Consider the following 15,600-nt stretch of genomic DNA (forward strand, 5'->3'; position numbering starts at 1 on the left):
ATCAAAACCCACCCTGTCATTTTTAGAGCAGGAAAGATGCAGTGGGGTTGACTGGTTATCATTGTATGGACGGCTTTGGACAGTATATGCTGTTATTACTGGGACCGGTTGGCATTTCCTATTCTTTTGGAGTGTCCATTTTTATATTTTGTCCTTTCATTCCTGGTGATAATAAATATGACTAATTAGACATAGTTGACCGACTTGGTTTTATAAATCATTGCAATATGACTTGATGACAAGAATGGTGTTGCTAAGTGTAAGCTGATCATTCACTTCCATTTTGCTGATTATATCAAACATTTAAGGATTTAAAAGTAGAGGAACCCTACTGCCTCATAATCAATCCTGTCTAGCACGTCTCTCCATTTCTGATACATTCTCCCATTAGCTTTTGGTTAAACTGGATTGGGAAACACATTGCCTTGGCCAATTTTTATTTCTAGAGCTTATTTAACTTAGCGCATTCCCTTCAGTGCCTAGGAATCATCCCTGGTCAAACTTTTCTTGGGTTTTAGAATGCTTGCTGGGACTAGGCATGGGAACAGATTATCAACAAGAACTGTGGGGTTCAGGAAGAGAAAAGATTCCCCTCCCCCTTGCACTCACTCTGTGCTTTGTCACTAAAAGTGATTTTCCTTTTCCTCTTGTTTCTGATTTGTTTCCCAGACTTGTGAATGTTTGATGTAATATCTTTAAATATAGAACTGTGCTAGGCATTCAAGTGATTGACTTCAAATTCCTACTTTTTGAGTTGAACTTAATAAAAATTTTCTTTCCCTACAGTCTCCAAAAAATAGTATCGTTAGAAACTCTGTGGGACCCTTTGCTTGGTTGAAATATAAGAATTGCCTACGTACTAGCTTTATCCGACTGCATAAAGATTCAGACTGGACCCATGAACAGAATCACATAGCTAACACTGGAGTCCACTCGCATTATAGCCTTTTCAGTGAAATGGGGCATACCAACTGATTCTGTTCCCCCATGTTTACATTCACCGCATGGCACCAAGAGATGCAATTTCCTTAGAAGTCATGCCTAAAAGTGTGATACTGCAACTACTTGGTCGTGGGAACAAAGGTTCTGAGTGTCTCTTGTGAGAGTGGGGGGACAGACAGAAAGCTGCCCACCTTGTCTTACCTCTCAAACAGAAAGCTGCCCCCTCCTTTTACATTTCACTTTGTATTTTCAAGACTGGCTCCTTGGTCACTGAAATACGCTGATATTGTTTCCGGTAGATTTATTTCCCAGTCAGAATGTAAGAAGTGAAGCAATTTTCATTTCACCATCTCTTCCTTTTTTTGTTTGTCAGCCCCCATCATCCAAAAAAACAACACACAAATATGTGCTTCTCAGACCATGACTTTTGCCCTCTTCTCATATACATGAAATAAAAGAATGAGGTAAAACCAGGCCAACTGTTTTTAATAAGCTTAACAATCCCCTGAGAAAAATACCTTATGGGATTTCATCATAGAAAAGAAAAAAATACTTAAAAGGATGTGACACGTGTTTTGGGGGGAGGAATGAAGTGCATTGACAAAGGAGAAAGGTCTTTACTATATTGCAGCAGAATATCCAGGGGGTACAATAATTTTGAAATTATTTTATTTCAAATTAACAATTCTTTCTTGACTTCCTAAGGTGACTAGAAGACCCCAGAGAGTATATATAATTTCATCTTAATAGCCAAAATGATAGACTTAATTAGAATGTGTTTTTTCCCTCAGTGTTTGTACTCACTTATCCTACATGGAATTTGAAATCACCAGATGGTTTGAGGGGGTACAAAGAATCCCAGAACTTAAATCAATGTCATTGCATAAACCCTGATTCAGGGCTTACTGTCATGTGTTCAGTTTAGAAAGACATTGCTTTAAACAGTTTTGAACAGATCAGAGTAAAAATGAAAATGTCAATATTACATACAAATGTGCTAAATTTCAAAATGGCCCCAAACACATTAAAAAATAAAGCAGCAATCCAGACCAATGTCTGTTCTATTAATCTTTTAACAACCTTTAACCTTTTAAATTTTGTAAGCGGGCATTTTCCCGCCAAATCGCTTCGTAACGCGGGGCTTTTTTGACATTTTCTCGCCAAAATTAGACTTTCCGTAAAATATTCATATCTTTCGATCTATTTGATATTTTTCTATGAAACTTTCAGTGTTTTAGTTTAAAAAGAGGTCTCTATTTATTTACTTTGCAAAATTTTTGCCGGTTCCAACTAGAGGCGATATGACGAGTTTACTCGTTTCCTGCAAAAAATGTGTTAAAAACTAATAAACATAAAAATAATTATCCAATTTAAACCAAAACAACAGATTTATTTTCTTGATCCAGTTTGCTAGTCAACAGTAATCCAGCACATATGAGTTCTGTGGAAGAGAGAAAGCAAGTATTAAAATGAATTAGTAGAAACATATTGTGTTACAGCTCAGATTTGTGTAATCCCTGAATGGCGGTTAGTTGTGATTGTTCCACAGAATTCAAAATAATTAGCCTGTGTTATTCAGCTGGGAGGAGGCTGAACCATCTCCATCAGTTTTAAGGGTGAATGAGCCAAACAATATTTAGGTCTGCTGCATCTCTAACTGCAGTGCAGTTTGTTATATCTCAAGTTGCATTCATTCAGGCGCCTTCTTGGTTTCAGAAAAATAAAGACCATTACAGGAAATTCTGTCTCTTTTCTTTAGAGTAAGTGGTATGTCGTAAGAGTCTGGGAAGAGCTGGAAATCATTCATCTCAAATTAAAGAGAGTAAGAGGTTGCTGAAGACTTTTTTAAAAATTATGGTTTATTTATTGATTTATTTTGGTTGCATTTGGAAGTGCTCTGCTATCAAATAAAGAATTAGAAATAAAATTAACTGCTAATGTACATACTTCAACTTTGTATTTAAGAGGTAATTTCTGATTTCATGAAATATTAGAATTTAGATACTTCTAGAAGCATGAAGATCAGTGTGTATACATCAAAGACAACTTGTGTTGGTTGGATTAGCTTCTTCCTTTCTCACCTCTTCTGAATGAGAAATGTGCATGTGTTAACCATTTTCCTTTTTTATAAAAAGAATCAGTTGGGTAGTTATTATTTTATAAGCTGAGGGCAGGTTTGACTAACATTTCCTTTCAGAAGAAGGTACGTAATGGGTAAAAACCATTTTTCATATAGCACTTTAAGAGTTACTCTGTTTGCAACATTGGCGAATACAGAGCTTCATGAAGTCCATGTTCATGGGACTAATTGCACTGAAAGGACACATCCCACCAGACATAGGTATGCTTCATGGTATGCTTGTTTGGCATCACAGTTGCAGGAGGCTGTAGAGAAACGTGTCATTACCATCAGTTAATTTCTTGCATGAATAATTTGCTTACCTCTTGGCATCTTATTGGTTTGAAATAATTATGGTAATTCTAAAAATTTTCCCTCAATAAAAAGACAATGATTGATTTAATGTCCCTTTAGTCTTCTGAACTTCTGCTATAAAAATCATTTATAACTAATGTTATTATTTTCTTTTACCAAAAATTCACTAAATAGAAGTTAAAAGATGATTATAACAGCAAGAGGTAAATGAAAAACCTTGTGAGGCAGTTCTGGAAGTATGACTATGTCATGAGACTTATTTTATCACAGCTGATTAGAACTTTCTTCAAATGACCTTCATCTCTTGAAAAAGTTTATAGGGAATTCTGTATTTATTTGCCTAAAATCGTAGGCTACTTGAAGTGGCCTTAGGGTTCATTTAATCTGCCTCCTCTATTCAAACAATTAAAAAACCGAAACTAAACCCCACGTTAATGTATCCTAGTGTTGACGCAATGGATGTGATTTTGAAATATTTTTAAGAGTAAATCTCAAGTCACTGAAACAAAAGCCATTTTATTACATTAACACCTCAACTTTTTAGCCCATTTAATCACATTTCCCATCTTTCAAAGTTAGATTTAAATAGCTCTTGAGCGGTCAAAATAACTGAAGCCGTCCTGAAATGATAAAAGAACATTGACGTCACTGGGAAGTTCTGAAAGTTCCTACTTGAGTTTGTGAAGGAATTTTTTAAAACTAAATATTCTTTGGGGTATTTTGGGATAAGTGTACCGTCATCCAAGAGGACTCACAAAAAAATATTCAGTTTTATTTGTTAAAAGATCATCCATATTAACCTAAATGTATATTACAATTGGATGTTAATTTGAGTACTTTAATGAATGAGGGCTACCTTTAGAGAGCCTTCTAGTTATTACACAGAGAACTGAAGGCTTTCCAGTCACAGCGTTAGTAAATCACTGGGTAGGATCCTATTGCATCTACATTCTACATGGAACTGCAGCCCCTTCAGCAGCCAGAGAGCAAGTCTGTTGACATTTCCTCAGGCACCACTCTGCACAGAGCAGAGACTGGACCACGTCGGGAAATAAAAAAGAAAATAGAAAGTCGTATTAGCTTTGGAAAAACTGAATTTCTCTCAGAAATAACTTCTAGAAACAACATTGAAATGAGAATTCAAGATGCGGATAAAAAGTTGGATGAGATAACTTTCCAGTTCTCTTTCACTGTATAACGGCAGGATCAAAAATTTTCCTTCTAGGCCAGTACTTGTGTACTAGTTGTATGTTTCTCTAATTTTCTTTCTTTTTTTTTTTTTTTCATATTTTGGATGGAAAAATAAAGGTGTGTCTGTATTGCAATACCGGCCTTTTCTATGGAACTGGTATTGGAACCTTTTCTTAATGACTTAGTTTCTTTTATTAATGGAAAACATTGCTATTGGAAAACCCAGAACAAATATATTGAACTCCAAAATGGCATCCATTAGTTATTAGTTATTTCATTTTTCTAACACAGTATAGTTTTCAGAGTGCTTCAACTCAATTGCTCTTACACTGAGTAGCTTCTTAGAGGATTTATTTGGCTTTGACCTTCCTATACTGTCTTTTGCTAGTACTGCTTGCTGCATTCCTCGTCAGGAGACCCAGGATAACAAAGAGAAGTGGGAAAATTCAAAAGAAACATTTTCACTAAGTTGAGAAACACTTGTAAACTTTCAGTGGGACATTTGTAGATATAGGTTAAAGTAAAGATTTGGCAGGAAGAATGTGTTTCTTATTTTGTTGATGGCTTCTGGTATCTGCACTTGAATAACCCTCTTCCATATCTCAACACCTCTGTGTGTGGCATCGCTCATTGAGAATAAAGATCACCATTGCTGACCCACCTGTGTGAGTTCTGCTCAGCTGAATTTTCTCTTACTCTTTTTTTTCTCTCAGTAAATGCTGTAAAAGAACTCCCTGAAGTAAAGAAGTATGAAGTGGTTTATCCCAGAAGACTTCATCCACTACATAAAAGAGAGGTCAAGGGGCCAGACCAACAGGTACATCCTTTGATTTAACAAAGACAAAGAATCTCGAATATACATACATATTTTACACACACACACACATACACACACACAGTGCTAAAAAAATGTATACACATTTTAAGAAAGAAAACTGTATTAAAATTGTAATACTCAATATATGCAGATAACAAAAGATGAATACAAGTCACGTTTGACTTCTGCAACTACAAGAGATGCTCAAAGTGGTTACCATCAGTGTCCAGAAACTTCTGATTACGGTGAACTACTGCATGAGCAACATTGATGAAAATGTCCACTTGTATACATTTTTTTGGCACCCCTGATATAATATATATTATACACACACACACATATGATATACATATAAATATATAACTATATGTAATATATTCATATTCATATATATACATTTGTATTTGTTTTTTGACCTATGTTATCTTTATTAATCTTCACAATAACCCAACATTCTATTATTAACCTTATTTTTCAGGTTAAGTTTCTGACAATTAAAATAAACTGTCCATGGTCACACACAGAGTGAACTTTAATGCTTTTATGGTAATTTATAATTTATTCTGTGTACTCCCAAAGAAATTTGATACAGTTTATAATCTATCTATTTACACATGCACACATAGAAACAAAGCCATTAACATTAAAAATGAAGTAGAAAATAAAATTTTGTGGATGAATACATGCATGTATTCATAGTAAGATTAATTACTGTAATTAAACGTGAAATTTACCTCTGTCTTTTCTAAAAAAGCAGCTATTAAAGATTGTATAATTCTTACTACTTAATAAAATGACACATTTTCTGTCAATTAGAGGAAAGCTAAAACATGATGATTTATTCAACAACAGTTTTCTAATTACTTAGACCTGGAAGTCTTCTGCAGGGAGCCTGGAATATCCAGATACATGCGACATAAATAATGACTTGCATCTATCTATTGGAAGGTGCAACTCACTGGGGAGCTCATATTCCCCTTACTGAACAAATTTCCTCACAGATTATTTCTTTTAAAGCAAACATTTATAATAGCAGAACCTGTAGTAGACCCTATTTCCAAAAATTATCTCAACAAAATATTTCCGCTAAATCTCTAAATTTAAAGGGGTGCCATATGCATTGACTTTCCTTTCCGTCAACAGTCTGTATGGCTTTCTTCAAATATTTTGTGTCAGTCTCTTAAAAATGCCAGATGCCAGATGCCTTTTTTCACTGACTAGTTTTAAGAAAAATGTGAATACAGTTCCAGTGTCGTTTTTTTAGTCACAATTATAAAGAGAGTTCTCCAAAAGTGTAAAAATAAATTTAAGCTGTTGAACAATTTATTTTGATGAAAAACCGTAGAGTAGTTATTGGCACATGTGATGATCAGTCAATATTTGAAATGATTGAGTAGATGGATGGATCCAGTTATTATAATGTGTTTGATATTTATTGCAAATACATTATCTAGTCTACTACTCAGTTAACTGACTGTATGAACCTTATGTATTCCTGATCCATAGTGAAAGTGTAAAGGATGTAAATTCAGAAGGTTTATCTTGTTCATGTCTTAGCTTTGCTAATTCTCCCTGTATAAATTTAGACTCACACGAACTTCAAATTCTTTGCCTTAAAATTGAGATAATAATAGTAATGTTTATTTTCTATGGCTATTTTGAAATAATGTACATGAAAAGCAAAGCACAGCGCGGTTGTTAACTCCCTGTTCAAGAGTAGCTATCTTGCATACCCTACCATACTCCACTTCTTAGGGCTCACTTTTAAGGATCTTTGTGCTTAATGCTACAGTTTATTAAGCCATTTTGTTTTCTTTCTGCTGTCAGCATAACCTTCTATAAGTCAGCCTTGGTATTTTCACGGCACTTCTTAATAATATGCTTGTTTCTATCTCTATGCCCTTCCTTAAGGATTTCTTGCTAGTTATAGTATATGTAAAGCCTATGTGTAAAGTCCAACCCATCTTACATTCTGTGTGAAGTCAACATGGAATAATCATGCATCTACTGATAGATCCCTTTCCTGAAGTCATGTTTTAATCCTGGTTGGTGTTTCACAATTTGGCTCTGGATTTTTTTTTAATGTTGATTTTATTGCAGTGATGGTGTGCATGTGTGTGTGTGTGTGTGTGTGTGTGTGTGTGTGTGTGTGTGTGTGTATGTAATCTTCTCTTCTGGTTTGAAACTGCCCAGGTCAATTAAAAAAACAAAAGTGTTTTCTATGTCTCTGACATGTCTCTGCCTATCCTTCACCCTCACCACGCAGTCCCTGTCCTACAGAAGGGATTCCATAAATGCTCATTGATTCAAAGAAATCTTTGCAAAACACACTGATTTTATCTTTTAAAGAAAATAGAAACATTAAATCCCATAAAGAGTCAAAGGAAATTTTGCCTAAATAATTTGAATGCTTTAATGTTTTTTTATATGGTAAATCTTATGTTTATGTTTGTAGTTTTATCCAGTATATTTGCAAGTTTCTCTTTGCTCCCTTTAGTTGCAGAGAATAAAAGACAACATGTTATTGGACATGATGGATATAATGGGGTGAGCACTGAATGCATCCATGCTGTCTCACAAATACATATAACTCAATCATGTTTACTTTCTAGTATTGAAGTGACATTAGTGTTCTCAGGCATTGGTGGATGCCTTTAAATAACCCTATAGAAAGTATCTGATTGAACCATTCAAAGTAATTCCTGATTAAAGAAATGTTCCAGAAGAGTTAATCTGCTTTTCCCTGGTAATGGTTCCCATGTTTAGGTATCTCAGAACCTCATCTCCTTTCCTATATACTGATGTCTAGTTTCCATTATTTCTTACATCACCTGGACTCTACCATGACGTCGAATAGCCAGATTTAGCAAATGAAAATACAGGCTATCCACTTAAATTTGAATGTCAGATAAACAATGAATGTTTTTTTTTGTTGTTGTTTTTTTTTTTTTTTTTTAGCATTAAGTATTCTCAACTATTGTATGAGGCAGGCTTATATTTAAAAAAAATATTCACTGTTTATCTGAAATTGAATTTAACTAGTATACTATATTTTATCGGGTGATCATACCATGTGGCTTTAGTTCCCTCCCCGTGAACATACAGAACTAAATCTTAACAGTCTCTCTGTGATTCCAGCCCTTGGCCCATCTGTAGATATGAGGACCTACCTCTGCATGTCTGATATTTCAGTCCTGCCCTGCTAGGATTACTGAGTTCTACACACGTATCTGCCAAGCATAGACTAGAGAAGCCAGTGACATCCTCGTCTGTTGTGCAGCAGGTACATTCTTTCCCTTGACATAGAATCTTTCCTTTTTGCTCAGGTACATCCTATGACTAATAAGCACACTATCTTACCAGTATAAGCCAAGGTCTTGAAACTTATTCTAGTGGTTTTAGTATTGATGCTATTGGTCTTTCTTGTGTGAAGAATTAATTAACAACTACTGAAAACATTCAGAATTCATGCTGCATGTGACTGAAGACTATCTGGATCCAAAGAAGCTACACAGGTCTCAGTCTAGATTAATTACCTCTCAAGGTCTGAAGAAAAGGGGTCTTGTTATTATTATTATACAACTGTGCCTTTTACTGGACCAGATGGACCTAGCCAAATGAATATTTGTGTGTTTTTTTAATTACCAGCAAATGTTTGTGCATTTTTGCAGGAAAAATTTGAAACTGAATTGAAGTATGAAATGACCGTTAATGGAAAAATCGCAGTGCTTTATTTGAAAAAATCCAAGTAAGTGTCTTAGTTCTGATATAATCCTCACCAACAGCAAGTTCCATGTGGAAAGTGTGCTAATTGAGTCTGTTACTACTTATGGCTCTCACAAACTTTGGCTAATCAGCTCTTTTTCTCAACTGGTCTGAGGGGTTTGGCGAATATTTCTTCCTATTGAAGCAGTAGAAACACATTGACTAAAACAAGTTTACTAGTGTTTTGATACTTCTAGTAATAAAGCAATGAATGAGGTGCAGGCAGACATACATTTTATCAAATTCTATGAGATTGCAGACAGATTTTTTAACTCCCTACATCATTGCATTTTCTTGTAACACTGAAATATTAGACAGATAATCCTCAGCACCTAAAAACACAAACAATCCAATTTAAAAATGGGCAGAGGACCTGAACAGGCATTTCTCCAAAGAGGACATACAGATGGCCAATAGACATATGAAAAAGATGCTCAACATCACGAGTCATCAGAGAAATGCAAATTAAAACCACAGTGAGATATCACCTCACATCTGTTAGAATGGCTCTCATCAATAAATCAACAAACAACAAGTGCTGGCGAGGATGTGGAGAAAAGGGAACCCTTGTGCACTGTTGGTGGGATTGCAAATTGGTGCAGCCTCTATGAAAACAGTATGAAAGTTCCTCAAAAAATTAAAAATAGAGATACCTTATGACCCAGCAATTCAACTTCTGCATATTTATCCAGAGAAATCCAAAACAGTAATTCAAAAAGATATACGCACCCCTGTGTTCATTGCAGCGTTATTCATAATAGCCAAGATATGAAAGCAACCGAAATGCCCATCAATACACAACTGGATAAAGATGTGGCACATATATGTGTGTGTGTGTGTATATGTATATATACATATATACATACATATATACATGGAATATTACTTGGCCATAAAAATAATAAAATTTTACCATTTGCAACAACATGGATGGGCCTAGAGGTTATTATGCTAAATGAAATAAGTCAGACTGAGGAAGACAAACACTATATGATCTCACTTATATGTGGAATCTAAAGAACAAAACAAACAAACAAAACAGACTCATAAATACAGAGAACATATTGATGGTTGCCGAACTAGGGGAGCTGGGTGAAAAAGGTGAAGAGGTGAAGAAGTACAAATTGGTAGTTACAAAATAGTTATGGGGATGTAAAGAACAACACAGAAAATATAGGCAATAAGAATGTAATAACTATGGTGCCAGGTGGGTACAAGACTTAACAGGGGAATCACTTCATAAATTATATAAATGTCCAACCACTAAGCTGTACACCTGAAACTAATATAAAATAATATTGAATGTCAACTATAATTGAAAAAAAAGGAAAGATTAGATATTAAAACAATTTGCAACCATTTTCTTAAAAAAAAAAAAAAGAAAAAGAAAAAGAAAAGGAGACATATATAAGGTTAAATCCACTGAAGGGCCAAAGAAAAAATCAGTGGTAAAACCAGAACTGAGCCCTTCTGATCCCAACACCAATGCCTTTTCTGTGCAGCTATCCACTAACCTGTCCATTTTTCTCCTACATCACATTGCGCTCTGCTTCCTTCATACCCTTCATCCCGTTCATTGAAATTCAACATCTCTTTTCAAATTACGCTGCTTCAGCTCTCACCCAGATCTTGACCATCCTATATCTAGACTACTTTAAAAGCAGTTTTTCCTAATTATTTGCTTTAAAGCTTTTTTAATCCCTAAATTGTTCTATAAAGGACAGCAAGATAGACACATAGACTCTCATGTTTTGCAAAATATCACAGCTGACTGGAGTTTGGAAACAATGTGATATAATGGAAATAATGCATGCTTTGGTTTGAGGCAGACCTAGATATGGTCCTGTGCCACTCAAATTATTTACTCTCGTCTGGAAAATAAGAAGACTAATATTTACCTTGTAGGATTGTTGAAGAGATTATGTTAAATGATTCATGTGACATGTCTAACCCAGTGGCCTGTATAGAGATAGCATTTAATACGTCTTAGTCACTTTCTTTTCTCTTTGCCCTGATTATTTAAAAAATATGTTCAGGCTCCTATTTTCTGGCATGATAATTGAAAGAATTTTAAGAAGCTCAGTGGAAGTGCTAAAAGGGCTATAGTTACCAAATGCAAGTCAATTTCCACTAAACTCTTCACTGCTACAGTTAATAGTCACTGGTACTGAAAGGGCCAGGTGGAAATGCAGTTATCCTAAACTGGTGAGGAACATTACTTTTTTGGTAATTTTTATCAACTTTACCCTTCTCAGTTCCATTTGATTCTCAAATCTCTCCTCAGACAAGTCTGCAAAGTCTGATGACAAAGCAGACATTGTTCCACATTAATCAGGAATGTCGTTGTCCCTCTCTCAGTCTTTCCATTTTAAGCATCCCTTTCATGCTTGGACTTGTTTTGAGGGGGGTTAGGAGAAGGAACTTAGGAGTAAAAACGTTTCTGCACACCCAGTGAAAGCTCTCACTTTGATCACTGGACTTTGCAATTAGCATGAGTAACCATGACCTTTTTATTTTTCCCCCCTCCAGGGATCTCCTTGCACCAGACTACACAGAAACACATTATAATTCCACTGGAAAGGAGGTCACCACTAGCCCACAGATCATGGTAAAACAGAATATTCTAGATTCATTGTTAATTGAGGTATGACTCACACACCCCAATGCAGTGTGATTTCCAGACAATTGTGAAAGGGAAATCGCATTTATCGCATTGGTGCTTTATTCAGTAGTAGTAATTTCTTAATTGGTCTTCCATCATTTGTACAGTGTGGTAAGAACAGAGTCATTCCTTGACGACCACAGTAACCCTTTCCAGCCTTCAAGTGCTCCCTGGAGGCTGGGCAGAAGGAACCTCTTATTTTCATTAGAAGAGTGAAAAATTAAATACATGTGGTGTTCTTCAATCTCTAGATCATGCAGTCTCTCAAACTCCAGACATTTCCTCAATGGTAGAATTGTAGAATTCTATGTTTTCTTTAAATAAATTCCACTCTTGACTCTTATTCAGAGTAGGTGACAGTGTGAAGTAACACGAGTGGTTTTTTATTTTATTTTATTTCTTATCATTGCCATCTTTTCTGAGCTGCGTTTTCTATTGGAAGGCCTCCACACAGTCTCGTCTATAGCAATGGCACAGAGGTTTACATGGGCCAATAGCTCATCTATCCCAAAGGAGAAAGGCGTACTTGATTAAGTCCACCCACATGGAAAAAGGTTAGGATTGGGCATTTTGGTCAAAAGGGAGGCAGGGGTTACTGTACTACTCCAGTTAGTCTGGTGAGACTCTTCGGATAAATTAAGAAATAACAACATAATCTTCATAACACATTCACTGGAAAATACTCACAGGTGTTAGAAAAAAATAATGGCAATCAATGAAGGAAAGAATGAATGTGTGATGTTTTGGGATCTCAGGTTTTAAACGTACATTTGTAACTTTGTTTTTTCCAGACTGTATACTCCCTGTTATCCTTTTTCTGCAACATCAACCTTTACGCCATTTAGTTAACGCTCTCTAAGCATTTGGGATCATTAGCTAAATAATATAGATTTTAACCATAAAAAAGAATTTTTTTCATATCTCCAAGTTGACTGTTATTCAGCATCAAATAATTTAAAAACATTATAGACACTGTTTTAAGATTTCAAACTTAAATTTAGCAAGGGGTCTAAAAATCATGCACACTTTTCTTTATAAAACCCCTTTTCTCTTTTCTTTAGGATCACTGTTATTACCAAGGACATATCATTGATGAAAAAGTTTCTGAAGCTAGCATCAGCACATGTAGGGGTCTAAGGTAAGACTTCTTGAATGGTTTGTATGTACCTGTGGTGATGATGGTGATGGTGATGATGTGTGGGTTTTAATAAACCTGAAGAATATCACATATAATTAACTTTAGTATAGTTAGGAAAATTCTAAGGGCTCAAAAATTTTGAAATTTGAAGGAAATATGACTTCTGTTGATAGCAGTTTATCAATTACACATCTGAATTGCTTATAGAGTTGCTTTTGTTTGTTTGCTTTTTTGAGCCCCAATTTTAAAGTCAGAATCTTTAGGGATTGGGAGCTCCTCTCCACCTTCTCTCTTCACTCTAAAATCTCTTGCTGTCCTATCCATACCTGTGGTATTCATTTCTTTCTCTGTTTTAAGGAGTCCTCATATATCTGTCTATAGTAAGATATCTTCTGATACCCAGCCTTGGTTATCTAATTTCCTCTTATATATCTCCATATCTAGATATCTTAATGAAATGTGAATCTTAATATACCTCCAATCAAACTAATAGTTTTATCCAATATCTGGTATTTCCCCTATTTCAATGAATAATATAATCAACCGGCCACTTGCCCATACAGAAACCTAGGTTTCTTGATGACTTATTGCCTCTCAACTACCCCTTTTCAATCCATTATCAAGCCTTATTGATTATATGTTCTAAATATTTCCTGAGATTGTTCACTACATTTTCTCATTCTAGTCCAAACTACCATGATCTTCATGCAAATCATTGTAATGAACCATCTAACTTATCTTCTCATATCCACTCTTGTCTTCTAATTCTGTGAATACTTAATCCAGTCTCCCTATTATATGTTCTTGTGCTTTTTAATCTTAGCAGTGATCTGCTGTAACTATATATATATATATATATATATATATATATATATATATATATATATATAGAGAGAGAGAGAGAGAGAGAGAGAGAGAGAGAGAGAGAGACAGATATATATAATCCATGTCTATCTTCCTCATCTGAATGTAAGCTCTATGATAGGAGAGACCATGACTTTTCTTTTTTACCATCTGCCTTTATTCAATGCCTAACAAATATTGGGTTCTCTCTAAATATTGGTTGAATGAATCTTAGCTCAGCTCACAGTATCAGCAGAGAGAAGTGAGATGAAATCGGTATTATTTATTGATCATGTGCTTTATATATTATCTGCTTCAATCTTTACAACTGTCCTATTAGGTAGGTATTGTTATTCCCATTTACAGACAGAGAAACTGAGGCTATGTGAGTTTAAGTAATTTACCATGGTATCATAGCTAGTAAATGATAGACCCAGAATTTTAACCCTTATCTATAAGACTCCAAAATCTCTTTCATTTTCAGTGCATCTTTAGAGCAGACAAGGCATGAGGATTGGAAGAACAATGGATTGAGAGTCAGGAAATTTCATTCTAGTGCCAGCTCTGACCTAGGTTATCTATATGACATTGTAGTAGTCACTTCTCCCCAATAGGTCCCATTTATTCCTAATGAAAACAAGCTTAGGTCATCTCTAAGGGGGTCTTCAGCTGTAATGTTACACTGTATTCTACTGCCATGAGCGTGGAATGTTTTGGCATTGGTCACTGTTTAGAGTCTCTAAGTCTGTAGCACTCAAATGCAGGAATATTTTTTAAGAAGCCTGGATTCTCATGTTTTTCAGGGGCTACTTCAGTCAGGGCGATGAAAGGTACTTCATTGAGCCTTTAGGCCTCACAAACCAGGATGCCCAGGCACATGCGCTCTTCAAGCATGATCCCGACGAAAAGCAGGCCAACAGTACCTGTGGGATGGATGACATGTTATGGGCACACGGATCGTGGCAGAATGTGGCCCCACCTGCCACCAGTCTGGATGTATGCATATCTTTGGTTGTTATTCGTAATGCTGTCTGTATGCTGTCCTGGCTGATCTGGGTTCCACTCTGAGCAGCTGCAATTGGATGAAACTTTATAGTCATTGTTGACATTAGCAGGTGTTAGAGACACTAACAGCTTGTTATGCATAGATTTATTTAATAAGTGCTATGGATTAACTATTATTAACAATAATATTCAAGGGCTAAAAAGAAGTATAAGGCTTGAATACAATGTTAACAAAGGTGTAAGGTATTATTACTACCTTGCGATACCATATTCTGCTGTGTTCATGAATGAACTCATTCAACAAATTTTTAAGTACTGTCATAGGTGCTGGGGATATAGCAGTGAGCAGAATAAATAATCTGCCCACAGGAACTTAGAATATTCTTTCATATATGGAATTAAACTTCTGGTTACAGAAGTATCATGTCCTCCAAATGTTCTTAGAATCCATAGGTACTGGGAGAATTGGTCTGGATAAAAGAAAATCTCTGTTAGGTTTGATTTGCTGTGGGTGTAAATTCTAGCAGCGATATGATAGCTAAGAACCCAGAAGAACCACTTCTAGATATGTGTCCCTACGAATGTCGATCTCCTGGTTTAGCTGGTACAGACCTTCTATCTCTCTGTCTCAGTTCCTTGCTGATCACATACAAATAGCCGTGCTTCCACAACATCCTATTGTTTTGGTTTTCCTCCTACCTCACTAGTACTAATCCCCAGTTCCCCTATTGTTATCCCTTCTCTGGTTGACCAGAGGCCCTCAGACAGCTCAGTCCTGGGTTCGGTTCTTTGCTTTATCTACA

General features: G+C 35.6%; 1 protein-coding gene across 6 annotated transcripts in view; it reads left to right on the forward strand.

Annotated features, from left to right (window-relative positions):
• ADAM28 (ADAM metallopeptidase domain 28) overlaps positions 1-15,600 on the forward strand; it is a 52,247-nt gene that overhangs the window by 461 nt on the left and 36,186 nt on the right. For all 6 annotated transcript variants that reach the window (XM_019714147.3, XM_074338689.2, XM_019714118.3 and 3 more), the window contains exons 2-6: positions 5,281-5,384; positions 9,056-9,132; positions 11,679-11,757; positions 12,873-12,949; positions 14,596-14,788. In XM_019714147.3, the coding sequence (XP_019569706.3) occupies positions 5,281-5,384; positions 9,056-9,132; positions 11,679-11,757; positions 12,873-12,949; positions 14,596-14,788 (530 nt within the window). The remainder of the gene's footprint in view (positions 1-5,280; positions 5,385-9,055; positions 9,133-11,678; positions 11,758-12,872; positions 12,950-14,595; positions 14,789-15,600) is intronic.

This window comes from Rhinolophus sinicus, chromosome 15, assembly GCF_057876585.1.
Source record: "Rhinolophus sinicus isolate RSI-liver-muscle chromosome 15, RSI-T2T, whole genome shotgun sequence".
NCBI classification, from domain to species: Eukaryota; Metazoa; Chordata; class Mammalia; order Chiroptera; family Rhinolophidae; genus Rhinolophus; species Rhinolophus sinicus.